General features: G+C 57.7%; 8 protein-coding genes across 8 annotated transcripts; all 8 read left to right on the top strand.

Annotated features, from left to right (window-relative positions):
- Nucleotides 1-5,533: 5,533 nt before the first annotated feature.
- Nucleotides 5,534-7,144, top strand: LMXM_33_2490 (conserved hypothetical protein; the record flags this gene model as incomplete). The annotated part of the gene is made up of 1 exon (XM_003878757.1): nt 5,534-7,144. The coding sequence occupies one exon, from the start codon at nt 5,534-5,536 to the stop codon at nt 7,142-7,144; it is 1,611 nt and encodes a 536-aa protein (XP_003878806.1).
- Nucleotides 7,145-8,060: 916 nt separating this feature from the next.
- On the top strand, nt 8,061-9,140 carry LMXM_33_2485 (conserved hypothetical protein; the record flags this gene model as incomplete). Its single annotated transcript, XM_003878756.1, has 1 exon — nt 8,061-9,140. One exon carries the CDS (start codon nt 8,061-8,063, stop codon nt 9,138-9,140), a length of 1,080 nt encoding a protein of 359 aa, XP_003878805.1.
- A 918-nt stretch (nt 9,141-10,058) lies between these two features.
- On the top strand, nt 10,059-13,280 carry LMXM_33_2480 (conserved hypothetical protein; the record flags this gene model as incomplete). Its single annotated transcript, XM_003878755.1, has 1 exon — nt 10,059-13,280. The coding sequence occupies one exon, from the start codon at nt 10,059-10,061 to the stop codon at nt 13,278-13,280; it is 3,222 nt and encodes a 1,073-aa protein (XP_003878804.1).
- A 1,544-nt stretch (nt 13,281-14,824) lies between these two features.
- On the top strand, nt 14,825-15,994 carry LMXM_33_2479 (conserved hypothetical protein; the record flags this gene model as incomplete). Its single annotated transcript, XM_003878754.1, has 1 exon — nt 14,825-15,994. One exon carries the CDS (start codon nt 14,825-14,827, stop codon nt 15,992-15,994), a length of 1,170 nt encoding a protein of 389 aa, XP_003878803.1.
- Nucleotides 15,995-18,236: 2,242 nt separating this feature from the next.
- LMXM_33_2476 (conserved hypothetical protein) lies at nt 18,237-19,364 on the top strand (the record flags this gene model as incomplete). The annotated part of the gene is made up of 1 exon (XM_003878753.1): nt 18,237-19,364. One exon carries the CDS (start codon nt 18,237-18,239, stop codon nt 19,362-19,364), a length of 1,128 nt encoding a protein of 375 aa, XP_003878802.1.
- Nucleotides 19,365-21,737: 2,373 nt separating this feature from the next.
- On the top strand, nt 21,738-22,154 carry LMXM_33_2473 (conserved hypothetical protein; the record flags this gene model as incomplete). Its single annotated transcript, XM_003878752.1, has 1 exon — nt 21,738-22,154. The coding sequence occupies one exon, from the start codon at nt 21,738-21,740 to the stop codon at nt 22,152-22,154; it is 417 nt and encodes a 138-aa protein (XP_003878801.1).
- A 1,005-nt stretch (nt 22,155-23,159) lies between these two features.
- On the top strand, nt 23,160-23,594 carry LMXM_33_2470 (putative ribosomal protein l35a; the record flags this gene model as incomplete). Its single annotated transcript, XM_003878751.1, has 1 exon — nt 23,160-23,594. One exon carries the CDS (start codon nt 23,160-23,162, stop codon nt 23,592-23,594), a length of 435 nt encoding a protein of 144 aa, XP_003878800.1.
- A 1,628-nt stretch (nt 23,595-25,222) lies between these two features.
- LMXM_33_2460 (conserved hypothetical protein) lies at nt 25,223-27,853 on the top strand (the record flags this gene model as incomplete). Its single annotated transcript, XM_003878750.1, has 1 exon — nt 25,223-27,853. The coding sequence occupies one exon, from the start codon at nt 25,223-25,225 to the stop codon at nt 27,851-27,853; it is 2,631 nt and encodes an 876-aa protein (XP_003878799.1).
- Nucleotides 27,854-27,873: the final 20 nt, after the last annotated feature.

Here is a 27,873-nt window from a genome sequence, read left to right as displayed (position 1 = left end):
GAGGCACATGTACATGTGCTCGCAACCACTCGCACACACGTATCTGCACGCGCCTTCCACTCGAGTCACAGTCAAAGGGGAGCGAGAGGCACATACGGCGCAGCGTTTTATTATTATTATTGGTTGCTGTTCATCTTGAAAGTTCTACTCGTGTGGTTGGCATTGGTACTGTTCCCACGAACTCTCTCACGCTCTCTTCGATCGTTTTCTTTGACAAACAGGAAAGCGAATTCCCGCACACCTTCTCTTGGTGGTATATAAGGACTGGCCTTTTTCCCTTCCCCCCCTCCTCTCTCACACACGGGGGGGAGGAGGAGGAGGGGGGGAGGTGAGGTCGCAATCCGTGAACTTCTCGTTACGTCTTTCCCACGTTTCTCGGTGTTCTTTTTTTTCTTTCCCGGCCTCGTGTCTGGGATGCCTTTTCGTCATGTGTGGCTGTGCGTATCAGCTGCTTCTCCTGCTCGTCGGCGCGCACACACGTGCGTTTGTGTGTATCGCTGCGCACGTGAATGCATGTGTGATGGATTACTTTTAAGCATCGTGCATGTTCACAAGCTTCCCCATCCTCTCTGAGTCTCTCCCCCCTCTCTCTGCATGGCCTTTCTAGTATGTTGTCTACTTTTTCTTGTATTTTTGCGTCTCACCTCGCCACACCCGCCTCCTCTTTGGCTTACTCGCTTTTCCCAACTCCTCTTCCTCCACGTGGCCAAGCACGGGTGTCAGACACGGAGGTGACACAGGCAAGGACCCAAGTGAGGGAGGGAGGAAGAAATAGTTCGGGCAGGAGAGAGACGTGTTGGCGAGCGCCGTATGACGAGGCAGCAGTGACAGCGCCCATCTGAGGCACCACACTGGTACACACTCAAAGCATACGTGCACACTCTCCACAAGCACATCGCCCCTGCTTCGTCTGCTCGTTTTTTTTCCCTTGTTCATGTGTCGCCCGCCTCTTTCCCAACTCACTGGTGTTGCTAGGGAAAGGGGTGAAAACAGACAACCAACGCCCCCTCCAAAAAAAATATAAAATCACTGCCTTTACTGTGCTAGTCTTGCGCCGTGAGCGCGCGAGCGGTGGGTGTACAAGGTCTAGACTTCTTTGGCCACTGAGAAGCATGCGCAGTGACACACACACACACACAAACTAATAGAATCACCTATCCTCTCTGCTCTTACCCCCTACTGTGTGGGTACACTCGCATGGTGCCTAAACGCGCACCTACGGCTGTCAAGGGGCAGCATACAAGCACTTGTTGAGCTTCCTTCTCTTTTATCATCCCTTTTCGACGCTTGTGCGCGGTGTATGATGGCGTGCGCAGCCCGTGCCCATGCCCGCGTTTGTTTACTTCTCATACTTCACTGCTCCCTTCCACAGGAGCTCCGTCCGATGTTGCGACATGAATAGAGACCATCGATTACGCCGCGTGTGTCTGCGGTCGTGCTTCTTCCACCATTTTGTTTGTGTTTAACTTCTTTGCCAGCCCGCGATCTCGGCCTCTGCCTACTCCTTTCCCTTTGCCTGCAGTCTGTGTGTGTGAGCATGTCCATGCGGGCAGCGTCGTACTCATGAACACGCACACACACAGACGCCAGCGCACATGCAAAGGCTTTCCTCCTTTTTTTGTAAATTCTGTCTCTCTTTCTCCTGAACGTGATTCGTTGCTTCTTTCATCCCCAGTTTAAAGGTTATGCGACTGTTTTGTTGTTGGTGTGTATGTGTATGTGTATGGGGTACTTGTACCCATAAAGAACGAAGAAACGAATGTTAACGAGAGGTATCCGCCACATGGCGACACAGACAGGCATATGCACCCACCCACACACACACACACAGACACCCTGCTCTTTGCTTCACAGTACTACCAACACTCATGTTTTCTTGCCTTCTTTTGGTGGGCTCTCGTCGCCGTTCCTTTCTTCCCTCAAAGCTGCGATGTCGCTCCCCTTCCTTACACACATATATATACTTGGATCACTTTCAAGAGAGCAGCACAGAACACATGCAGTCTCTCGGGAGAGAAGGGGAAGGGTTTCGCATCGTATTGTAGGCATGGTGCACTTTTTCCTGTTGTGTGTGCGCGTCTGTGCCATTCTCTCTCTGTTTTTCTCTGCAAAGGCGTCAACAGTACATGCTGCGTTTCTTTCTTTTTTTTTTTGCCTGACGTGCACGTGTGTACGTATGTATGTATGTATGTGTGTGTTCGCGTGAATGGCGGTGCGTTCCATTTTTTCCCCCTTTTCGATTGCGGTGGTTGACCTCTGTTTTCCCATTATCCATCGTTTCCGCGTTCTTGCACTTGATACGACGACATGAGGAGACGGCAGGGCAGCATGTTTTTTTTTCGTTTTGTTATTGCTCTGTCGACGGTGCTTGCCTGTGTGTGTGGGTCCTCTCTCTTTGCGTGTGCTTTTTTTTTAGATGTGCTTACATAGGCTATTTTGCGGTGTCGCCAGCGAAACAGGACAGCCGAGTAGCATTCTCGGTGCTCGCGTTTCGCGCTCTACACTTACCCCCCTCACCCAGCGTGCGCACACACACTCGAACAAGCGCATAGGTCATGCTTTCGTCGTCGTTTGTTGCGCACGCAGGAAAGCACATGCGCCCGTGAACCTAGAATTGCTGTTTGGCGCCATGTTGAACTTCAAGAAGGTTTTTGTTATCCCTCTCTTTCTGAATTTTTTTTTGGTTTCGTTTTTTTTTTTGTTTGTTTCACATGATGTGCGTTTTTGCCCTTGCCTCCCCATGCTCTACTCCTCTCTTTTCTCGGTGTCTCCTTCCATCCCCCCTTCTCCCGCCTCTCTCGCCTCTCCCGCCTCTCCCGCCTCTCCCGCCTCTCTCTCTACATGTTCACCTTCCCCCCGTTTATGTGTGCGTGTGCGTGTGCGTGTGTGTGTGTGTGTATCGATTCTTCTTTTTTTTGTTCTTTTTCGCCACCGAAAGCCCGATCTTCCCCGCGCTGTTCGCTGTTTTCGTCTTTTCCCGGGCATCTGTTCCCTTCTTTACCCCCGCCCCCCCCGACACTTCCACCATGTGTCCCGCCGTATGTGTGATGGAGATTGTGTCTCCCTCTTTGCTTGAATGTCTGTGCTTGGCTTTTTGTGTTGTCTTCCAAATCTATTTTTCTGTGTGTGAGACCTTTTGTTTTGTTGTTTCACTGTATACTGATGAGCATTACTCTCTCGTGTTTTGTCTCTACACCATCTCCCTTTTTTTTCTGTTGTTGCTGCTGCTGTTGCTGCTGTTGCTGTTGCTGTTGTGGTTGTGGTTGTGGTTGTGGTTCGGTTCATGTGCCGCCAATGACTTGCAGGCTAATTTTATATATATATATTATATTTTTTTAGTTTGTTTTTTTGGGAATTCCTTGTGCCTTCTCTTGCTTGATGAACACGCCTTTCTTCAGTTTTCTTTTGAATGTTTACGTCCTCAGGCCCCCCACCCCCCACTCTCCCCCTGTGTCCCATATCTGTTCGACACGTTTGCTTTGTCTTCTTTTTTTTTTGGCTGTCGTTTGTGGTGTCGCGCGGGCGCTTGCACGGTGCTCTTCTCCCTTTCCACACTGTGTGCTCCTTTTTTTCCGTCTATGATCTCTCTCTCGTGCCCTTCTTTTTGTCCCTACACCGTTTCGCTATGATTGTCGCTATTCTTGTGAAGTTTCCCGCTGCGTGCATGAGCAATCACCCACCTCTTTCCGTGCTCGACCCTACTTATTTTTGTCGTGTTGCAACTCGACACACACACACACACACACACACACAGACACACACAGATATATGCATAAGGGCACTTCCCCCTTTATCTGCTCGCTCCCTTTCTCTCTCCCCGCGCCTCCCACTCATCTCACCCCCCGTTCTCGTTTACTTTGTGTTTCTCCACGTCCACCAGCACCAACTCGCCGCAGCCCCGCCTTTTTTTTGTTTCCTACCCTTGCTGTTCGTTCTTTGCGCCTGTTCCTCTTCTTGTGTGGTGCAAAAAGCAAGAAAGCCAATAAAAACGACAAGTACGGGTGTTACTCTACGCCGGTGGAAAGCGAGAGCGCACTAAAAGGAAAAGCAGCGCAGAGATGAAAGGTGAAGTTAAGTGGAGAGGGGCTAGAAAAAAAAGAGCGGGAGAAAGCTTTTTGTTTGGACGACGCACACGTTACCCACACACGAGCAGGTATCTTCGCTGCCACACACCCCACTCGTCTCACTCCGATCTGGAGCGCTGTTGTGGCTTCCTTTTTCTTTTTGTGTTCTTCTCCGCCTCTCTGCCCGTGTGACTCTTCGTCTTTGTGTTTCACTTTCTCTCGTGCCTCATGTCTTTACGGGAGGCTTGTATGCACTCTTTCTGTGCGCGTAGCAAAGTCCTTCTTCCTCAGCTTCTTTCTTTTTCCTCGCACTTTCATTACTATGCACCGTTGTTTCGCTCCTTTTATATATATATGTTGTGTGTGCATGTGTGTGCATGTGTGTGTGTGCTTTTGTTTCCATTCATCGTCAAGCATTACCACTAAAGCAGCCACTCCCAAGCTCACTTTATCTCTTGCTATATATATATATATATACATATATATCACTCACCTGTTTCTGGTCTTTGCTCCTTCTCTGGCCTTGTGACTGACCCTCTTTGGCTCCTTCCTCCCCCTTTTTCGATTGCCTTGATGACGGCAGACACACACCTCAGTGCGTGGTATACAGGGCTCAGCACCCACTTTCTGAGGACGCCAAGCAGTCCCCCCTATCCCTGCCGCATGCTTAGCGACGTTCTGGTGGGGGTCACAATTAGGCACCTACGACATGGGAATATCGGAGCGACCTATAGCTGCGCATATAGGCGGCCAGAACACATAAAAAGAGAGGATACACAACATGCAACATCATCCATAAGCGTTTTAGGGCGCTCCCAGCAATAAACGCAGCGGCGACGCAAGAGGTGCCCCGCATTCGCCCACGCGTCACCCCCTCCCCTCCTCCCCTTCAATCCCGACACCCCCGCCCTTCGCCTGCATATTTGCAGGGCCGTACGGACGGCAAGTGCGGAGGTGGGGGTGGGATGTATGGAGCGGAGAGGAGATGATCACACGGCGTTGCCGATCAACTGAACAGCTCTCCCTCTTCTTCCCGCACATCCTTTTTTTTCTTGTTTTCCTCTTTGTGCAGTGGAGAACTATTCCGAAATAGGAGAACCAAAGAAAAAGAAAACAATTTGAGTGTGTCTCTGTGTACCCGGCTGCCACTCCACCCTCGTGCATCGTTCAACCGCGGCGTTACTCGTGAGCTCGGTGACACTGTTCTACCACTCCGCTTCCCCCTCTCCTGCTCTCTCCTCACCATCTTTCCTCGTCCTGTGCCTATGGATCTGGCTTGATCGACTGGCCGCACGCCAGCACACATACACGAATGCACGGGTACTTCTGTTGTTACCGCCGCGCTCATGCAGTCTCCTTTGCGTGCCCCTCCCGCATCGCTTCCGGGAGACAGCCGCCACAGTGAGGCGCTGCCCGCGTTTGAATACGTGCCAAGCGGCTTCCACCCTGGTGGGTCGTACGGCGTGTCCATGCCGGGGATTGCCGACTCTTTGAGTGGAGTCGCCGTAGGGTCAAGCACGATGTTTACGCGTGGTACGCATTCGAGCCAAGGCGCCGTCCACCACACCGACACTGCAGCGGCGGCCGAGTGGCGTGCTCTCTATGGCGCCAGCGCTGACATGATGAACTCGACAGCGCACACATTCCGTGCCGGCGGCGCCGGTGTCTCATACATGACCCCCATCTTCCATCTTACCGCCGACGACGCCACCATCCTGTCCATGGAACACAACAACCACTGCAGGCTGCTGGGTATTGCCACCTCCAAGAACCAGATTTTCGTCACGTGGACACAGCTTATGCCGGTGATAGAGAACATGGGCATGCTGCGGGCACCAGATGACGACCTGTTTGGCGGCGAGCACGCCACGCCAGTGGATGAGCGACTGCTCGAGTGGGACCCGGCGACGATGTCTATCTTGATTGACGAGTTGCCTTACACCTGCACCGAGTTGTCATGGGCGCCATGGCAACAAGGCATCTACCTTGCTGGGCTCTGCCCGGGGAACGGCATCCGGCTCTATCGCTACTCGCACGGGAATTGGGCGCTGGACGACTGCATCCGCTCCAGAGAGAGTGTGAGCTGCTCCATCTCCAAAAACTTCACCGTGGCGTGTGCATGTCGCGGCGGTCGAGTGGAGCTGTGGGTGAAGGGCACCACCGCGTTTGGCACTGCAGTTGCACCTGGGCCGTCGCCTAGCTTGAGTGTGGGTGACAGCACAGCAACAAACGGAGGCGATGGGGTGAGCGGCACCTCATGGGTGCTGTGCCGCGTCCTCACGCTTCCCTTCACCGAGGACGACGACAGCGGTTCCCGCACGCACGACGGCGACAGGAGCGGCGGTGCTGGCTCGTCCTCCGCAGCTGCCACGCGACATCGTCAGCGAGACACACTCGGCGTCGCCTGGGACGAGTCCGGCGCCCTGCTGGCGGCAGGCGATCAAGGAGGGTCTGTTTACGTTGTGGCGGCCACCCAAGACAGCACGTGGTTTGGCGAGGTAGTCTACCACCAACTGCCGTTTGCTTTGTGCGGCCCGTGCAAGCAGGTTGCCTGGTCTCCATCCTCGGGGCGTAGCTTTTTGTGTCTGGCGATGGTGTTCACGACTTGCGTTCGACTGGTGCTCTTTCGCCGGCCGCGCTTTATGAACGCGGCTGGCCTGCCTCACGCGGCACACAGCGTTGGCGGCGGTGGCGGTGGGCGAATGGGATTGGCGCACGGCAGCGTAGCGCCGATAGCCGCCAGCCCCCTTGAGGTGCTGGCAATGGCGCAGGTGCCGTGCGAGGAGGTCGCGAAACTGTCGTGGAACAACACCGGCACGCGCTTCGTCACGGCGCACCTCGACAGCTCCGTAAACATCTGGGCAGTTGACTTCAGATACCAGCACCCCGTGAAGGGTGACGAGGCGAACGCGACCGGCAGTCGAGAGGAGGCCAATACGCTGCACAGCGTTGACAGTGCCCGCATGATTGGGCAGGTAGAAAGGAGCGTGTTTGCAGCGGCGGGGGAGAAACGACTCGGGATTGCTGTATCCGTGCGGCGCACCTCCGCGGTGCACCCTTACCACGCCGTATCGAAGTGATGTGGGTCGACGACGTTTTGGGGACCGCTCTCTCTTGCTCATTTTCTCTCGCTCTTTCCTCCTCATGCCCTGCTCCTCCTCGGTGCGCCTGTGGTCTTCTTGGAGGGAGGCCTCTTGTGAGCGCTGCGGTGTGCGGATGAGTGTGTGCGTGTCGGCTGTGGTGGTTCTATCGTCAGGAGCGAAAAATGCGAACGGAGCTGACGCTCTTGCGAGAGCAACACGCATGACGTGGGAGGGAGGGTGGGCACGTCTGTCGGCGACAACAGAAGACTTTCGCAGGTGGTCTCGCTTCCCGGTGCTTGCTGCTGTGAGAAGCGCGCTCTGCTTTTCTTTTTTTTTTCGTGCATTGCCCTCTTTCCAACCCCTTGTCCCTCTTGCGCAGCTCTTTAGCAGGAAGGCATCAAAAATCGTGGCGGGAGCACACAAGCAGTTGGCGACTGGCCGAAGGGCCATTGTTGCCTTTCGCCTTCAGAGAGACCCCCTTTATGCGACGGCGTCTCGAGTGTGTGCTACACATCGCTCACCTCGTTCCTTGCTGCATGGCGGAGCATGTTGCTGTGCTTCTGTGTGCGTGTGTGGGTCGTCTGTGTTCACGGTGGCCGATGCTCGCTTTCAGTGTTCCCGAATCATGACGCCCAGCTGATATTTGACCCCATCTTCACCGCACCACCGCGCCGTAGGTGCCTGGCGTTTCGATGGCCTCTGAAGTCCTCTCTCCTTATCCCCTTGTCTTTCTCGGTGCCTTTTTTCTTGATTGCTTTCGTCTTCCCCCCTTCCCCTCCCCTCCTCCTCCCTCTATATGCACGCAGGTCCGAGACAGCTCCTCCGCTGCGTTGGAGCAAAAAGAAAAACGTGGGTGTCTTTACAGGGACGCCTGTGCACCCTCCCCTCCTTCCCACTGATTTAGCGGCAGGAGATGCCGGGCTCTCTGAGGGTACAGGCCGGCAGGAGCGATGCTCGGAAGACTGTAAAGAAGACGGTCCGTACGAAAGGCAATATCGCACGCAGTGATGTACCCGCGAGGGCCACTCACTCGGCGGCTTCTGCCTCTGTGGCGACGAGCAGCGCCACCCCTGCGTCAACCCTGGCGAATGTGGTGGCGCTCAGCACGTCCGAGCAAGAGCGGGCAGTGGAGGCGGTCAAGGAGACTATTCCCGCATCCGCAAGTCGAGATGTGCTTCGCAAGGATCCGATCTACCGAATCATGCATGCCCTTCCTCGCTCTGATGTGCTGGAGGTGGTGCGCAGCCGTTTTGAAAAGCCGCACTGCGAACGCGCCGCGGCGTATTTCGACCTCTCCTACATGAAAAATCCGCTGCGGCATCTACGCCTGCAGCTCGGGTGTGACGGTCCTACAGGGATTTACTTGTTTTTCCGTCGCATCGCTGCACATCGCCACACCCTGCGGGTGGTGGACTTTTCACGAAACCGACTGAGCGCCGACGATGCCGTTCTACTGTGCAACACACTGGGATTTGGGGTCGCCGGAGACGCAGCAACCGCGCCGGGTACCGCGAAAGCCTCCTCGGCAGGCGCTGCAGTGGATTCGACTGTTTCGATGGCGGCGGGGGCCTCCGCCCAACCGTCTTCCTCGCTCGAGCTTTTGGATCTCAGTTACAACGCGCAACTTGGTAATGACGGCGCCGTGCATGTTGTGACGGCCGTGCGGCGCCTTCCGTCAATACGGGCAGTGATACTAAAGAGTGTAGGCATCGATGATGATGGTGCAATGGCCGTGGCGAATATTGTACGCCGCTGGCCGGCGCCAGCGCTCTGCGCGAACTCAGCTACCCCACACTCGCTGCTCCGTCCAGTCACCGCCTCTGCGACCAAGTTTTATCTGAACTTGAACGAGAACTACATCGGCGCTCGCGGCACGGACGTGTTGGGGAAGGGGCTGCCGCATCACGTTTCACTTACCCTGGCAAAACAGCGGCCAGACCCGGCGCCTGACCGGAAGCGCTCGCGAGACGATGACGGAGCCGCGCGTCGATGAGCGGGCGATTCTCGAAGGCACAGGACAACCGATGCCCAAATGCCCGTGGGAGAAACTGACGCGATGCCCCTTATGCTGTTTTTTTTTGTTTACTTTCCGGCTGCGTCTTTTGACCCCTGATGACCAATCGATGGCATCATCGGCTTGATGTCAAGTGGTGACGATGGGGACGCGGTGTGTCGTGGCGCGTGGGCTTGGTGGTGGTGGTGCGGAACAGGGAGGTAGGCGTGTATCGCGTGTCACAGCGCAGTTGCCACATGTCGGCTTCACATGTCGTCGCTCTCGTCTCACGCATCTGTGGTTACGCACGGTTTGCAGATTTTCTCTGACCGCCCTTGCCTGCGTGTTGGCGCGGGGTGGCTCACATGGGTGCCACCAGAGCGCAATCGCCATATTAGCTGTTTTTGTTGTGGCTGTTAAAGGTGGCAACACGCGCACGCAGAAAAACCAATCAGCGAACGGCATCACGCTCGCAGGTGCGTAGAAGGAGGAGGAGGATGGTGGTACGACACACCGCTGTGGTGGCTGGTCCTTCTCCGCTTTCGTTGCGCAATCGTTTCGGGCGCCCTTTTACGACACCGCCAAGCGGTGTGCGTTTTTTTTGTCGGTGTTTCACCTCCCTGGCGACGAGGACGCCATGCTCGTTCTGGAGCGAGTCGCTCTCCCAATCCTGCGCCTCTTCTCATCCGCCTTATTCCCCCCCCCCTCACACACACTCACCCGCTCACACGTCATCACAACCGCGCTACCCTTGCTTACATTCGCCACCATCGTCCACGAGACGAAAGAACAGAGAAGCAGCGCGCTGTGACGAGGGTGCCTTTGTGCGGCGTGCAGTCTCTGTCCCCACGACTCTGTCGTCCAGTGTCCGCCTCACTGGATTGCCTTCTGAACATTCCGCTTTACCTGCCCGTCATCATGACACAGCAAGATGGCGGCCCCGGCCCCTCTTCGGCGGTCGCCCTGAATGGGGATGTCAGCGATGTGACGCATTCGACGGCGTACGTGGTGCTGAACGCGCTCGTCGACGAGGGTCAAATCTCTGAGGAGCGTGCCGATTACTTGAAGCGAAAGTTCAAAGACATGCACTCCCGCGTTCTCGCCATCTACAGGCGCGACAACACACTTCTGAAGCACGCCCGGCAGCTGAGGAGCCGGCTTGAAGTGGAGCGGCAGCGTATTTACACCTTCGGCGACGCAGCCAAGAAGGATGACGAGATGATTCAGGCCCTAAAGCGCAACTTAATGGAGCACGAGCGTGATCTCGCGGCTGCGTTGGAGCGCGACAGCGTTCTCCAGGTCGAGGTGCTCGAGTATGATCGACGTAAGCAGCACCTTATCCTTGAGCGCGAGGACGCCATTGCGGCAGAGGAGGCGCGGATACGGCCCAAGATGGAGTCCATGCAGGCAGAGATCGCGGAGATGGGCACCCACATCAAAGAACTGGCCGCTGACTTGGCCAGGTGCCAAACAGAGAAAGATGAGCTCGTCAAGGAAGAGGCGCAGAAGAAAGAGGAGATCGCGAACTTCGCGACCACCCTGGCTCAGGCGAGGCAGCAGCTGCAGAACGTGCAGAGCGACCCTGATCGCGCGAAGAAGCAACTCGACCTCGTCCAGGGAAGCCTGGTCGGGGCCCAGCGCGAGCTTTCCAGCACCGAGGAGAAGGTCTCGGCGCAGGCAGAGCGCATTCAGTCGATGGAGCTGCAGCGCAACAGCCGCGCCGAGGACCATGAGACTGCCAAGAAGCGCTTACAGACTCTACGTGCCGAAATGGACGCGAAGCGCAAGACACTCGCCACGATGAACACGTCCCTGGAGGTGGAGGTGGAGACACGCCAGTCAACTCAGGAGCGCGTCGCCGAGCTCGATCAGCTCATCCTGACGACGAAGATAGCACTTCAACAGGAGCAGGACGGTGTCGACCGCACCGAGCGTGAGCGGGAAAAGTGCATGCGAATCTTCTCCGCTCTGGAGCGCGAGAAGGAGGACTCACGGCGCGAGGAGGTATCTCTGAGGGAGCAGATTGGCCTCCTGGACAGGGAGGTGGAGCAGGTGACGCGTACCACGGGGCACGTGGAGAAGGAGATCCTAGCCCACCGCAAGGATGCTGATGCTCGCACGAAGAAGCTGCTGCTTGAGCAGGCCAAGTCGAAGGACTTCGTCAAGAAGGCGGAGCAGGTGCTCGCTGAGATCCGCGAGGCTGAGGAGACGATCGCTGTGAAGGGAAAGCAAGAGGACGTCAAGCGGCGAGAGCTGGCGGCGATTGCGGTGAAGCGGCAGGAGTTCAGCCGAGCCAGCGCGCGCGAGGAGACCCGCGTGTCTTTGGCTCAAAGTGAGCTGCAGATGCGCGAGGTTTTGGTCAAGGAGGCGCAGCGGCGCCACAGCGAGCTGGAAAAGCGGTTTAATAAGGCTATAGATTTGTTTCAAAAGGTGAAGCAGGAGCGGGCGCAGAAGGCTACGCAGATCCAAGCGATTGCGCAGGCCATGGCCCAGGTGGCGGAGAAGACAAAGCTGCTCGAAAAAGAGCTCTCCGTGGTGACGCGCGAGTCTGCCCTGAAGGACCAGGAGATCGCGAAGGCCAAGTTCCAGTTGCACGAGCTGACGCACCAGTGCGCTAACTTGCGGCTGGAGAAGAACCGGCAACGCAAGCAGATGGAGAAGGCCGCGGACAGTGAGCGGGAAGTGAAGGCGCAGGTGCGCCGCCTGAACACTGACATTGCGGCAATCGAAGACACAATGACGGACCTGCGCCACGCCTACGCAGCGGCGATCGAGAACCGCAACCAGACCGGCATCCAACTTATCGATCGCAACGACGAGGCCGCGCTGCTTGCGGCCCGCACCAAGGCCCAGGAGGCGGCTATCGCCGAGGGTACTCGGATGACGAATGACCGCGCCCATGAGGTGCGCATGCTCAAGACGAAACTGGGATCCTTGCTGCACGACATCGAGGCATGCCAGCACTCCATCCCGAAGGTATCGCAGATGGAACTGGAGCTGACGCGAGTGAGGGAGGAGATCGAGGCGGAGCAGTGGCGCACGCAGGTGCTTGAGGATGACATCACAGACCCCAAGAACCCGCATCGGTGGAACCGCATTCCGCTCGTGCTCTCGAGCAGTGTCGCCTTACCAGTGGTCACTGAGGCGCAAGCCACGGCGGCGGCAGTGGCAATGTGCACCCGGGCGGATAGTGCAACGGCAACACTTAGCGCCTCCTCGTCTCCTGGCGACGCAGGACATGTTGACAGAAGCAGCGGTGGTGCCGGTGCGGCGCCGGTGCCGACACTGGTGGACGGCCCTTCTGAACAGTACGTATGCCTGCAGACTCGCTGCCAGGAGCTGGAGGCGCGCTTGCAGAAGCTGAACGCCAAGCTGCGCGAGAAAAACCTTATCCTCGAGGAGGTGACGGAGCTGTCGGAGCGCGTCGGCGACCAGGCGGATGCCGGTAAGGAATGCACACTAGCTCTAGCGCAGCAAGTCAACAAGTATCACAGCAGCATCCGCCACAAGAGTCGCCAGATGATGGCAACCGTTGCGGAGCTGTCCCTTTTTCAGGCTTCGAGCATTCAGCTTCAGCAGGAGGTGCAGCGCCTCGAGTCCGTCGTGGAGGAAGCTGAGGAGCGCTTGGAGGCTGGCGAGGCCCCTTACGCAGAAGCCGAGCTGCATTACGAGCGGGAGCAGCAGTGCCAACAGCGCTACATGGCCGCCCGCCAGCGCCAGCGCGACGCAGCTAGGGAGAGCGAGGCATCTTTTGGGATGCAGATGGTCCTCACTACGGCGGTGCCCCGCCCCAACGCATACGTACCACAAGGTGACGACCTTGGCCTTCCGCGGCCGTACGGGCCGTTCGCGCCGTTTAAATCGGCGTCGGCGCCCCGCGTGGCGCTCAATCCACCTCGCGCAGATGCGTGGTTGCAGTCTGGAGCTCAAGGACCCTCACCTGCGTCGAGATCTTTGGCAGCGGTGCGCGGCTCCTCAGTGCCCCTCTCGGCGTCTTCGTCCCCGCCGGGAACTTCGGCTGGTGTACCGTCCAAAGCCTGTGGCCCCTCCACACCGCCTCCGCTTTCAACTGCGACGGCAGCAGCTGCGACGACGAACGCCACCTCCTTCAGTAGCTGCGTTCCGACGCGACGGCAGTAACGCACCTCGATAGAGGTAAAGGACGGCGTGACAATATGGCGGCTGCAGCGCATCAGCGAAACCTCACTGCCACCTCGCAAGGGCCGATGCGTGCCAGCCGGTGGACGAGCTCCAGCGGCACTGGTGGTGTAGAGCCACTGAGCTGCCATGACCACAGGCACACAAAACAGTTCATCCACGTCTGCTACACTCCTTGTTTTGTGTGTGTGCGTGTGCGTGTGTGAGGGAGGGGGCTTTTGCCTTTTTTTCTTCACTCTCTGTACAGTCCTTATTGTGTTTCACCTCCGTCTCTTGTTAATAAATACCCCCCTCCATCGCTGCGGTGATGTACAGAGCTTATCCTGGCGCTGCTGCTGCTGCTGCGAGAGAAGGACAGAAAGAAGGAGAGGCAGCCGAGTGTAGACCCGTCGCAGCAGGAGGCATACACATTGGTGGACTTACACCTACGCCTGTTGGTGTGTTTTCCTCGCGCCTTCCTTATCTTACCATCTCGCAACTCGCAAGTGAAGTTTTGCCCTTTGCTCCCTTCTCCGAAGGGAGGAGCGGCACACTCGATGTATACTGGGCGACATGCCCCTCCCCCGTTTCGTTTTATTTGCCCATGCGCGCTCTCGTAGGTGGCCTCTCAGCTGAGAGCGCAGACGAGGGACGAAGGAAGCGCCACCGTCCCTATCCCTCGCCCCCCAAAAGAAACACACACACCCACACCCACACGCGATAAAAGAAGACCTTCCTCCTTTCCCAAGTGCCCGCACAGGTTGGGACAAGGCAACAGCTGCACTTCCGTACAACACGAAACTGTTGCTCATCCAAGTGCCTCTTCTGCTTGATGACGGGTTGTGTGGGAGGGAGAGGGGCGAAGAAAGTGGCTGCGTAGTAAGTGGGGAGGAGAGGTTTTGCCAACCGTGCCCTAGCAATGCAGCCGCGCTCTGGGGGAAGGGCTTGCCGCCTGTGAGGGAAGGATAACGGCAGTGGCGCCGCGGACAACTCTCGGTGCATCAGATGGCCTTGGTTGACCGTGCTGTTGTATGTTCCCCCTTTTTGAGTATGATAGCGCCTTCGCTGAGCGTTTAGGAAACTAGCCGGCAGCTTCCGTCGCCCTCCGCCCTCCCCTCTTCCCTCCTCGGCAATCGTTGCCATCAGCTCAACACCGTGGTCCCATTCTTCAAACGCAAGCGCTGCCGCGTTTGCACGCAGCCGGCTATCTTACCATCCCGCCTCCTCCCTTGATGCTTTTTTTTCGTTCCTTCCCGTTGCCACCCCCTCCATCACTGACATCCGCCTCACTGTCTTGAGCACTAACGGGCTCTCTTCCGTTATCTCACGCATCCTCTTGCGTGAGGCACCTGAAACTCAGCGACGCAGGCGAGGCCCACAGATACACACAAGAGAAAGCGAAACCGAAAAGTCTGCGCTGCACCTCTCTCAACTGCTCCTTCTTTACCTCTCGGTGCCAGGAGCCACCTGCTCTCTTGCTTACCGACGCCTACACAAACATAAAATCACCGGCGTCTTTGGACGGTTTGAGCTCTCAGCGCCAGCGGATGCGCTTTCGGGTTCAGGCTTGCTTCGATACGGCGGCACATGAGCTCATTCTCTCCGCCGAGGCATCCGAGAACTCTGCCCTATTAATCGCAGATGACTGCTCGGTAGAACTACGCGTTTCACCGGTAAGTAGCGGTACTGCCGGTGCCGCTGGCGTCTCACCAATGACGCACGCACTCACAGTATTGCCGTGGGATGGCAGCCGACTGCGACTTGGCGTCAACGGCATCAGCTACGGCACCGGGCCGCTGGTGTTGCGGGATGGAGACGAACTTACGCTGCACCCCAACCACGTCACAGAGGCCACAGCATCGTATGCATACAATGTCAAAGCAGTTCCCACATCGGCAGATGTGGATGGGAATGAGATGGGGGATGGGCCGCCGCTTGAGGCCCGCGCCAGTGCATCCGAAGAGAATCATCGGCTGCGAGTGATCATGTCGAACGTGGAGCAGTACGCAAAGTGGAACAATTATTACAGCGAACGGTTTACCAACCTTGCCACGGTCAGCTTGCCGCCGAGCAACGGCACTTGTAAGACCGGCCAGCTCCACAAATGCGCATGTGGGTCCTATGTACAGACAGAGGCGGCCCCATCCGGTGCCATGCCACGTGCGACACACGCACCCAACGCCGCGCAGACGCAGGTCGTGTGGGATACAGACGCTAGCGTGAGTAAGGCGCTTCCGTCAGCACATGCCCGCACCCTCGTTACGCTGCTCCCCAGCCTCCCCCAGCTGTTAGATTTGGACTCTCCTGCAACGCAACCACAGACAACGCCCCATGCACCCTTGCCAGCAACGTGCTGCTGCTGTCCGCTCATCTCTGCGTCCTCAAATCCGGCGCTGCGGCTCTGCACAAAGAAGACGTCTTATACATCAGCGGCCGCGCCTTCCTCTTCCATCGGTGAGAACAGGGACGCGCAGCAAGTCTGCGAGGCCGGCCCGCCTTTGTGTGCCGATAAGAGACAGACTTCTTGGAGTGTCTATGCCCAAGCTCGTCGCGACGACTGTGTAGCGGCTTCGCACGTCGGCAGTGCCAAGAAAGCGGTCGATGTGGCCAACAGCGGCGCCTTCTTGAGTGGCGCCTCACTTGACAGGCCAGCTGTAGAGCTCTTCAACCGAATTAGCTCCTTAGAGAGTGCATTGATGGGCTTACGCTATGAATGAGCTAACCTTCCTCCAGAGCCTCCTTTTGTTTTCTGGAACTCCGCCAATGGTGCCCAGAGATGCACGGATGGCGAAATTGAGGCTACGCTAGCGCCAGCGCCCGGCCCGCGCCTGTTGCGTACACACGTGGGACGAGGTTTCCTGGTGTATGTGTTCGTCTCCCCCAAAAGGGGATGTTCGTTCCCTCCTTTTATCTCTCCCCCTTTTTTCAAAACAATAACAAAGAAAACGTGTCTGCCCTCTCATCACGCACTCACTCACCGACAGACTGTTCGCCATACATGCGCGTGGCATGCACGTCCGCGCCTAGACTAGATCCTTCGTTCCCTTTTTTCCCTTTTTTTCTTACGTACATACATGTCACCGATGAACCCTGTTCTCGCCTCTCCTGCTGCTTTTTTTCTTATTTTCTTCTCGCTGCCACCCCCCTCCCCCAATGACGAGGGAGGGGGTGTGGGGCAACACACACCGCAAGAGCGCGTGGTATCGCAGGGCTCGGCACACCCCTGCGCGGTGGGCAGGCCGAGCAGCCACCCTCTATCCCTGGCACTGGCCCAACCACTTTCTGGTGGTGTCAGGGTCTGGCGCCGACGACGCGGGCATGTCAGAGCGACGTATCGCTGCTGATGTCGGCGGTGAGGTCATGGGTGGCGTGGCGTCGGAGCGACCTGCGTCCGTACACACAGCCTGCGCCACCCCTATGAGCAGGCAGGGTGTCCGCGTGACTGGAAACGCATCCCGCCCCCGGCCCTCACGTTGCCTACTGGTGTGGTGGTGGGTGGGGGGAGCCTGAGCCACCTCGTGAGGGATGCACAGGTGTGGCGACCTGCAGAGCGGGTGGGTGGGTGGGGGCTGAGGCAGGGGCCCGTGCTCTCGCATGACTGAGCCGGTCCATTGCCGCGACGCGTGTCCACCGGTGCTTCGCACCACGCGATGAGGGGAGGCCTGTGACAAGTCGGTTGGGTTGGTGGTAGAGTGAGGTGCGGCTCATACCGTATGGCAGAGATGGCGGACACGTTGACCAGAAGAGCCCGCCTCCCTGCCATTTCCCGTGAGACGGGGGGATTCCAAACTCTTAAGGCGAATGTATGATAAAAAAACTGTAACCTGTTTTGGGTGAGTCGCAGTATCGGCAGAGGGCAACGCATCATTGGCAACTGAAGGCGAGTTGTTTGAGGTGTGACAGCGATGATGTGATTGGTGTGTACGCGCGCGTACTACGCAGCAGCGTTGACCGTTGTTCACCAAGGCACGTACCCACCAAGAGACCAATACTTTTCCTTTTCCCCTTTTCTCGACTTGTGTGCTCCCTGTCGCTCCCCGCTGCAGGCTTGCCCCTCTCTCTTTGCTTACGCGCGGCGGCTCTCCGATGCCCGCCCTCCTGCTGCTAGCTGCGCGACTTCCCCTTCTTCACCCTATACACTGCCTCTCTCCTCTTTCTCCTCATACCCTGCGTGTTCGCCTCCACACGCTCACGCACGCCTGGACACCGACTCTTGCCCGATCCGTTGCTTTACGTGCTTTGTGCACCTTGTCCTTGCGAGCGGTGAAACGCGGTAGGAGATCCTTTAACATAGACAAAAGACGGTGAGGTGTGAGTGCTTCACCGCCAAGCACAGGGGCCGCACGAATTACATACACCATCCCACGCACCGGGAAGAAAAAAGAACATTCCGAGGAATACCTGCGGAAGAGCTCACAAGGGCAGGAGGCGCTTGGGTATTCTCTGTTGCACACTTCAACTCACGCAGCACCGGCGGCACGTCCAGTGACTGTGGAATTTTTCTCATCATTCACCTCTGCATCTCCTCTGGTTCTTTCTTCTTTTTTTTTGTTTTTGTCCGTCACAGGGCTCGTTGTGCTCTTCTTATCGAAACACGTCTTCACACACCGCTGCCTCTTTCCCGCCTCCAGTTTGCGACTCTGCCTTCTCCTTACTGCCACGTGAGCCTCACTGTGCAAGTTGGCGAGGAACGAACCCCTCGGCCTTCCCCATGAACGCGAACTCCCCTCGACGTACACCGATACACAAACATTTGCTCAACGCCTGAATCGGATGCTAACCGCAGGGGAAGGCAGTTCTTAATACGCATCAGGAGCTTTTTTTTGGGGGGAGTACCTCTCCCCTTCTGCTCGCTTCCTTTTTCGACTTTTTCGTTATCGAACGCCGGCCGCTGCTTCCGTACTGCCTCTTTCGTCTGCTCGTCGCTTGTTTTTTTTCTTAGGTCGTGTATGTCGCACTATGCTTAGAGAGTCAGCCTCGAGCTCGCAAGGTGGCGAAGGCGGGGGAAGCGGAGTCACTGGCGAGAACGCTGTCAGCCGATCGGCCCTCTTGCCGGCCTGGGGGCCCCTCGAAGCCCCCACCCTATATCAGCGATCGGCATCGCTCACACCTCAACTGACCTCAACAACTTACTCGCCCCTGCTAGGCTTTCACCGCTCAAATGCGTCGAAGATGGCCGGGCGCGGTGGCGATGGCTTGCGCGGAGCGGAAGTCAGCGCATCACCACAGCCCCTGCTGGGGAACCCTCGCTTCGGCTTGTCGCCGCAGCGAGCGTCGACGTCACAGAACATGCCGTTGCCACCACTCAACAGCATGCATTTCTCGCTGCAGGTGCCGCAAGCGCGGTATTCAGGCTTGCCGATTACGCCGACGATTGCCTCGCTCATGTCGTCCTCTTCCCATTCCCCTACCGCTGCGCGGGTGTTGATGAGCGCCGCGGCTTGGCCGTCGCCGTCGCGCCGCCCCGTACGATTGGCGCTTGGGGCCTTCTGCGTGTTAAATGCGGTTATCGCTTTCCTGTTCACGTGGATGATGCGCACGCAGCAGACTGGCTTTGCGCTGACGGCGGCGAAGCGGCGGTGGGACCTCAAGGAGCGATCTAGCGCGACCTGCACGGCTGGCGTCTACTATTTAATCATCGGGCTTGTGTTGCTAACAGACCGACTCAGCTCGATTATTGCTGTGGCTGTTCAACTAGGCGTGCGGTTCGTGAGGGTCGCCTTTCCATCGATTCTTCGCTGGTTGCTTTGGTGCGTTAGGAGAATAGCAGCGTCTAGGATTTGTGTTCCACTGCTGCGCCGCTTAGCCCCACACGCCGCCACCGCCTCGTCTGAGAATCAGCGATTGCTAATGCGAAGCAAGTCGGTGCGGTCTCTTCGATCTAGTGCTGCCGTTCCTGCTGTTGATGCGCCGACGGCGCTCTCGAGTCATGGGCTACTGCAACGCTTTTCATGCAGCCAGCTGGGCCCCTCATTTCAGTTGTCGCAGACCAACTCGATGCGCGAATCCATGGCCGATTTGGAGGTGGATAGGCGACCGAGTTCCGCCACCGCTGCATCACTGAGCATTCGGCGACGCGGCGCCTGACGTTGCCGGGGCATGGCACGTGTAGCGGCGTGATCGCCCCTGCTTGTGAGGGTGCCCCGACGGTGCTGCCTTTACAGCAATGTGATCATGCTGTCCTCTTGTGCATCTCGTGCCACGGCGTGGCGACTTTGTGTTGTTTCCGTTCTCTTTGTTGCTCACATCCACCCGACAGTAGCGGCCGCTCTCTTGTACATGCCTTGCTTCGCCTTTCTGTTTTCCTTTGGTGTGTGCGTGTGCATGTATGCTTCTGTCATATCACCAGCGCGTCTTCCTCTTCCCGTGACAGTCTCATCTGAGGGCCTGAGCTCGAGCGTTGCCTGCTCTCGCTTCCTCCCCGTCTTCGTCCATCATACATTGTCGCACATTGCCTTTGGGCGATTTCGAAGTGGAGCTCGATGGGGGAGACACGAGACGATAGTGGCGGAAGCGCACACGCGCTCGTAGCTGTGCTGCCTCCTCTCGCTCTCTTTTTTGCTTCCACTGCGCGTACCCGCTGTCTGCACGTTTTGAAGTGTGTTCGCCTTTGCCCAACTCTCCTCCCCGAAAATGATGCATTGCGGCGCCAACGTCGTTGGAAAGGAGAAGGGTGCGCATCGACCCACCTGCACCTACAGATGGTGCTTTTTGGGCGGTTGTTTTCCCTCCACTTTCTGCCTCCATGCGTCTGCAGAACGGCGTCACGAGGACCGGGGGAGGGGCGAAGTGGGGCGGGGGCGAGAGGCGATGGAAAGTGCATCGGACAAACACATGAATATACCCTCTCAAAAGAAAGAGAAACAAGCACGTATCCCCTGTGCACAGCCGCGGCCGCTCTGCAGAGTTGGCGGCTTCATCGAGTAGAACTGCACCCCCCCCCCTTCCGCCACACAGACACACAGACACATACGTACATACGCATATACGCAAACGGAAACAAGGAGCGCAGCTCCGGCTCTGCACAGAGATGGACGAGGTGCGATGACAAGACGTGAGGGAAGACGCGCTACTTCTTGCCGCTCTTTTTTTTTTGTTTGCGGTGCGCCAATGTGGCAGAACAACCCCACTGCATGCGCCAGGCGTTGAAGTGGTGTCCCTCTTCGACTCACCGTCGTGCATCGACAGTTCGTAACCCCCTCTTCCCTTTTACCTCTTTTCTTGCCTGTTACACGCTCCATATTCTTCGCCCGCGCAACGCCGCCCACTAAAACGTCAACGGCGACGGCGACGGCGACGGCTGCTGTTCGTGTCTGCTTACCCCACAGAAACGAAGAAACGAAAAAAAAAACAACAACAGCGTACTCGCTTGGTTTTCGTACTGCAGCACTGGGTGACTTATCCGGTGCCACACACCCACATACGCCACGCCATAGCGGTGCTCGTGTGCTTCTTTCTTCGTACTGTGCTCGTCTGTATCCCCCCTTTTCTTGCCCTCTGCATATAATCCGTTGATGTGTTGGCGATTCTTGAGGAGGAGTGGGGTGCCGTTTTTGTTGCGCTTTGTCGTACGCAGGCCCACCGGCTTTGCGTAAGCCACTAGAACACAACTCCATTGAGTGCAGGAACAACCTCTGCGATATACCTACTCTCTCATATATATACACGCGCGCACGTATATGCCACGTGTTGCCACATCGACTGTCCCAGGTCCTGAGCGGGTTTCTTTGATAAGGAGAAGAGTCACGTTCATCTGACGCGGTTTCATATACAAACACGCGCACGCGCGAACGATTTGATTCCCTTTTTTTGGTCGTGTTGTTCTCACGCTCGCATTACGTATTTCGGCCACGCCCCGCTCCTGGTCTCGCTCTCTCTCTCTCACACACACACATACGTGCACATGCATATATGTGTACATCTATAGACGTTTGTATGTATATATGTATATGCATGTATGTGTGTATTTTTTTTCGTGTGTGCTGATTGTGCGTTTGGTTTAGTATCGTTCTTTCATCGGCGCTCTGTTTTCTTCCTTTCGGGGACGCCTCCTTTTCCTCCGGTTCACTTGTGACGCACTTGTTCTTATTTTTCCTTTCTCTTCATCGCTTCATCGTTCCGACTTTGGGCTCTCAGTTTGTCACGTGTGTGCTGGTGACGCACAGGTAGCAGCAGCGGCAGCGGAATCCGTATTCTCTTGTCTCTTGTGCTTGATTTCGGTTTAGGGTGCCTTGTTGTCAGGCGTCCCGCGCGTTCCGTCAGGCTCTCATCTGTCTACCAAAACACAGGCACACACACGTCCAGCATCGCTACCCGCTTTCCTTTCTGCTGTCTTTGCCCTTCGCGCCCGCTTTGTTTATCGTCGTACGCTACTCCTCCTCTCCATCCTCTTACCCCTCACGGGTTACATCAACGCAGACCAGCAGACAGTCGTACAGGCGCGCCGCTAGGTATTTCACCATGGGATTTGGCACCCGCTCCTGTATGGTGTTCTGCTACCTGAACGGTGTCTGTGCTGTGTTCATTAGCTATTTGTTCAAAATAGGCATCGACTCGATGGCAATCACCTCGGTGATCAACAAATGGGATCGGCAGGAAAAGGCGCGTGCGTGCCGCAACGCCGGTATTCTGTACTTGATCTTGGCGGTGGCGGTGACGGTAAAGGATGCGATAGACACCTGTCGGGAGCGGCGCCTGAGCAGAGGCGTTGGTCAACGCATGGCAGAGTACGGCATGGCTGACGCACCCGCTGATGCGGCGGAGACCGTACCACTGCTTGAGTGTAGCGCTTACGTCCACGGCAAAGGTACGCGCGGCCGCAGTGTTGCCAGGCGTGGTGGCAGTGACGGCGGCGGATACGGTGGCGCGTATTACTAGGACGATGCACGCATGCATCTTTCTCTCTTGTGTGTGTGCACCCTCTTCTCTATGCAACGTCAGTGCCGCGTCACAGATATTTTTCCCTTTTGACGTGTGGATTTGTGGTCGCGTGTTGTGCTCCTTTCATGGCAAACGCGGTGGCGCAGTTATGTCGACATGCGCATGGGTGGTGTGCGCGTCAACATCCGTGTCTCTGACGTCTTTCCCCGTCCCTTCACTTTTTCTTTTGTTATTTCATATCGTTGGGAAACAACAACAAAAAAGCAGAGGAGGGAGAAGAACGTGGTGAGCGTCTCGATGTACAACGTGGGCAGAGGGCAACACTGCCGGTGACCCCTCACTGCGTGTGCATGTGTGTCATGTAGGACGCAGCAGGCGCAGGAAAAGCGGCGCAGGTGATGATGCAGTCTTGCACGAGCAACGCCATAGCGGAAAGGAGAGAGAAGGGGCAGAAGCCAGGAGGAGGATGCGTCTCCACTTGCTGCAGCAGAGGAGGCGCGCAGCACATTAAAGATAGCTTTTTGATACTCTTCAGCACAGACGCGAAGATGGCTGAGTTTCCGTTGAAGGAGGAGAGCTGATGACGCACGGCGTCCCGCTTCTCAGCAGTGTATCTTTTTTTGTGTTGCCACGCGGGAGTCGCTGTGCAACAGTGAAAGCAAACCTCAGCAGTGCGTCACCACGTGGACGGGCACGCGTTTGCAAGCGGTCTGACAAGGGCAACGCAGCGGGCCGCGGTGCTCGTGTCGTCGAGTGCACGGTGCGTGTACTCACAGAGGCGACCTATGACACGCTGTGCGTCACTTCACGCCGCCGCCTCACTCCCATGTGCCTTTGGGTTCTACCCCCTCGCTCTGAATTATGCGCTATTCCTTTTATTCAAAATCTTTCACCGTTACCAAACCTTCATCCCCCCCCCACACACACACCCACACCCACACAAACAACCTTTTTCTTTACTCGCCTCTGCAGCCGTTAACATCCGGATCGACTTCAACACGGATGACTACCTCGAAGGTCCATTCGCAGCGCAGCAAGAAGCTGCACCAGCTGTCTGCCAAGACGAGCAGGGTGAACCGCAACCGCAAGGCACCTCGTCTTTACATGAAGGGCACCCTCGCCGGCTACACTCGTGGCCTGCACGGTCAGACCAAGCAAACTGCACTGGTCCGCGTTGAGAACGTCAACACCCGCGAGGACGCCACGTGGTACGTGGGCAAGCGCGTCTGCTACGTCTACCACGGGAAGAAGGTCAAGCGGTGTGTGCGCTGGAGCAAGGCGCCCGCGCGCCGCAGCACCACCCGTGCCTTGTGGGGTCGTGTGACGCGTCCGCACGGTAACGCCGGTATGATGCGCGTGAAATTCAACGGCGCGTCTGTGCCGGCGTCCGCCATTGGCCGCCGCATCCGTGTGTACCTGTACCCGAGCCAGATCTAGAGAGCCCCAAGAACCACGAAGAGGGAGGGGCGTCCGTAGCGGCGTTTGGAGCCGATCTCGAGCACGATTGCTTTGTGGGGGCTTTCGCTTCCTCGGCTGACTCTCTGGACGGTACCGGACAGGAAGGTGGGGGATGGGTACGACTGAGGTAGGAAGGCAGGGAAACAAGGCGGCACGGTGGGAGGGTTGGCTCTCGCAGCTTCTCCACACCCTTCTTCTCTTACAAGTTGTGGGTGTTGGCAGCGGCGGCGGCGGCGTGAACCGTCTCCGTTTCCGTTCACCATCGCTTTTCCTTTTCCTTTTTTTTTGTTTGTTCTTTTCGCTTTCAGTATCTACGACGGACAAAAACAAAACACCCGCACCCGCAAATAACCCACCACGCTGCCCAGGCCACACCTCACGCAGTGGCTGGGTGAGTGGAGCAGAAGATGGGGCCGTGACGCCCGCGCTTCGCCAGAGGCGGAGAAGTAGCATGCATCGTCAGCGTTTTCGAACGGCTCCTCTGGGACTGTTGCTGAACTTTCGCCTGTGCAGGCAGTACCGATGTTCACACGCACCGAAAAAGTGTGGACGGTGCTGCACTACTCGTTTGCCCTGCCTGGGGGTTCGTGTGTGGGTGTGCGTGCCGGTCTCCCTCTGGACGCCGCTGTCCTTCGGATGGGATGACTTCCGAGATGCCCCTCTCCGCATAAGGGCTGTTGCCATGCACACGCAAGCGCGCACGCGCACACACGTGTTCACTGACAAGACTCATCTCCTCTCTCGCGCTCCACCCCGCTCCCTCTCGCTCGTGTTGTTTTGTCGTGCCGCTATCCTGTTTGGGGGGAGGAGTACCGTTGTATGGAGCATACCCGCACGCAAGAGAGAAGGACGGACGTGAGGGCCGAAAACCGGTTCCCCCCTTTCTTCCCGTCTTGAGCACCTACACTCACGCACTGTGACATCCACCTATTCCCACCGCCACCCCCCTCCCCCAGCAGCGAGCTCCCGCGAGCTTCCGCCCCCGGTTACTGTGCTTCTCCTTATACAGCAGTTTGCTGTTTGCCTACTGTCATTTCTACTGTTCGTGTGTTGACTGCTGCTGCGCTTTTTCTTCACCGACATTCCCGGTGACTCGAAGCAGAAGGAACAAGGAAACTGTTGAACGAGTGCGCACCTCCCCCCAAAATCCGTATGTGTGTGAGCGGCGACATCGCCTAGTTGTCTTCTCACCCTTGTCTGAAACACGTTGCATGAAGACGTCCATACACACACAGACACAGGTCCATTTTTTCATGTGGCGCACACTAGCTCGGCGTGCTGAGCTGTCTCTCTCTCTCTAAACGCGCCCTTCTCTTGTGTTCACGTCTAGTTGGTGGTCAAGGAGGTGTGTGCTCTGAGACGCCGCCTTCATTCGGCTCTCCTCTACCTTCCTGCACCCCTTGTTGTTCTCCCTCCCCTCCCTTCCCTTCCCCTCCAAAACAAGAAAACAGAGGCGCTTCGTGTTTGCCCCGCTGCCCTCTCCATTCTGGCCTCCTCTCACCAATCCTGTGCGCTTGCCTTCTTTGCTCCCTCCACTCACCCCTCCCCCCTCTCTTTGCCTGTTTATCCTTTCCCCTGCTACGCCGTGTGTTTTGACTTCGCTGAGTATGCTGCAACAGGAGGCGTTTCGAATACACAGGAAGTCTAGCGACGCCACGGCTAGCGCCGGCACGGGCTACCAGGACGATGCCGTCGCCACCACCACCACCCCGTCGTGCACTTCGGCTTCCCACTTCGTGCCACCATCGGCTTTGCCAGCCCCTAATGGATCCTCTTCGACGGCGGCGGTGGGGGCCGGCGAAGTGGCGGCGGTGTCATCAACACTGTCACCATCAACGTCGTCGTCAGCCCAGGGCGAGCAGATGCTGAGTTTCCACGCCGTAGTGCAGGAGACGCATGCTGGGGCGAAATCACAGCAGCAGATCTTTGTTGAGCGCGCGCACGCGTCGTTTCGCCATGACCGCCGCCTTCAACGAGGTCAGATAGATCCCAGAAAGACCGACGCACTTCCATCGTCAACGCCTCACTCCCCTAACCATCTGATGGACTCTCCAGGGTGGGTGGCACTTCCAGAGTCCGTGGTTGCACACAGTGAGGAGACCGCCCCGCCTTCGCTGCTGCTCGATGGCGCCGATAAGGGCGACGCTGTCTCCGCTCGACCGACTACGTGGATGTTCAGCTCCTCCTCCGTTATGAACCCCACTCCGCCTCAGCTGCTTCCGACATCCGCTGCATCCGCGACGAGCTCCGCAACACCTTGTGGACGCACTGGCGGGCTGGCGTCTCAGTCTCTCACCGCGGAGGATGACGAGGGCGATGTGGAGTACAAATGGCGCCTCATTGGCATCTCGCCGAGCCGCTTCCAGCACCTCGTGACGCAAATGCAGTTTCGCGTCTCGGAAGGCCATGGCCAGTGCCTCTACGAGCTCGGTGTCTCCGACGACGGCACCCCTCGCGGGTTGACGCGGCGGGACTTTAACGAGTCCGTGCAGACCATTCACCGTATGGCAGCTCAGCTGCAACTAGAGGCGACGCTGCTGCAATGCTGTGTCGTCAGAAAGACTGCCGCGACCCCGGCCGGAGGCAGCGCTTCCTCCCCATACGACAAGTTAAAGGTCACTGCGGCAGAGTGGGCGGGGCGAGATGGCGAGCAACATGAGCCATGTCACAACAAGGAGAATGAGGAGGAGCTGCTGTGTGGGGAGATTATGCTATCGCGACGTCAGGCAGGCAATGGCGGCCGCGATTTGAGCGTCGCCTTCTGCGGCGCCGTGGGCTCAGGCAAGTCGACGCTGATGGCGGTGCTCCTCACGTCTCGCCTCGACGACGGCTGCGGTGGAACGCGGCAGTCCCTGTTCAACCACAAGCACGAGCTCGACACAGGGCGGACAAGCTCGCTGGCGTCCCGGGTTTGGACGGTGGCGCAGGAACCGGCTGCTACGTCGCCAGAGCCGACGCGGCCCGTCAGTGCAGCACAGCTGCCGTCGCCCAGGGACTCGCCCGCTGCGGCCCTGCGCAGCTCCGCTCCCAGCTGGTCCTGCACCTCATCTCCTGCGGCGCCGCTGCCACCATCAACGCTGCCTTTCATGGGCACCTCGCCTCGCTCCATCACGCTTCTCGACGCTGGCGGCGACATCACTAAGACGATGCTGTTTTGCCTCATGAGCCGAAAGCCGGATTACGTGTCCGTGTGCGTGGCGGCCGACACTGCCGACGTCTCCGACGTCTCTCTCTACGCGCAGGTGTGCTGCGCCATGAACACGCCGTTTGTCGTGGTGGTCACTAAGAGCGACTTGGTGGAGGAATTTGAGCTGGATGGCCTCATCATGGAGCTCGCGATCGCGCTGGAGATGGTGGGGTGTGAGTCGGAGCAGGTGGACTCGACCCTGATGACCGCGGCGTACTGCCGGGCCTGGCTACCACGCCACCGCGACGCCGCCGTGGAGGGAGGTGTGGGCACGACGACTCCCGTTTCCACCCCAAACACGACAGCGGGCCCGCCCCGTGCCGAGCGGCTGCGGGTGCCCGTGTTCTGTGTGTCGTCGGTGCAAGGCGGAGAAGGTCTGGAGTTGTTCCGCTATTGCCTCTCCCACCTACAGAACCCCCCTCCCTCGCCTCTGCTGAGCCCGCCTTCGCAGGTCTCCAAGCCCCCCTTTGAGGTGCTCCTGGACTACGCCTTTGCCGTCGATGGTGTGGGGCATGTTGTGCACGGCCGCGTCGCACGCGGCCCAGTCGAGGTGGGGTGCAGCTGCTACATCGGGCCTGGCAGCGACGGTCGCTTCTATGCTGTGCTTGTGCGCGGCATCCACGTTGACGGTGGGCATGTGAACGAGGCGCAGGTTGGCGACGAGGCCACGTTCGCTCTGAACCGACTGCCGGACGCGGTGACGGTCTCGCACAAGGGCAAAGTTCTTGTGCGTCAGCCGGAGACGGCGGTGTGGTCTTTCCAGGCGGCCGTCTCGGTGCTGTCGCAGTCGATAAGCACACATATGGAGCCGATCATGTACACTCGCAATGCGCGTCAGGCTGTGTGCGTGACTTCTGTCACGTCACGTGGCAGCGAGGAGGAGAGCGACGCCGCAGCAGCTGCCGGCCTCCGCGAGAGCGTCCTGGTACAGTGCCGTTTTCTCTTTCGTCCAGAGGTGGTGAGCGCCGGCGACGCGGTGGTGCTGCACTGGGCTCCGCGCGGCATTGCTGTTGGCCGCATCACGTCCGTGAAGGCGCCGGTCAACGTGTAGACAGAGGTAGTGGCTGATGT

This window comes from Leishmania mexicana, chromosome 33, assembly GCF_000234665.1.
Source record: "Leishmania mexicana MHOM/GT/2001/U1103 complete genome, chromosome 33".
Taxonomy (NCBI): Eukaryota; Euglenozoa; class Kinetoplastea; order Trypanosomatida; family Trypanosomatidae; genus Leishmania; species Leishmania mexicana.
Note: the sequence above shows the minus strand (reverse complement) of the source record. Positions and strands in the feature narration are given on the sequence as shown.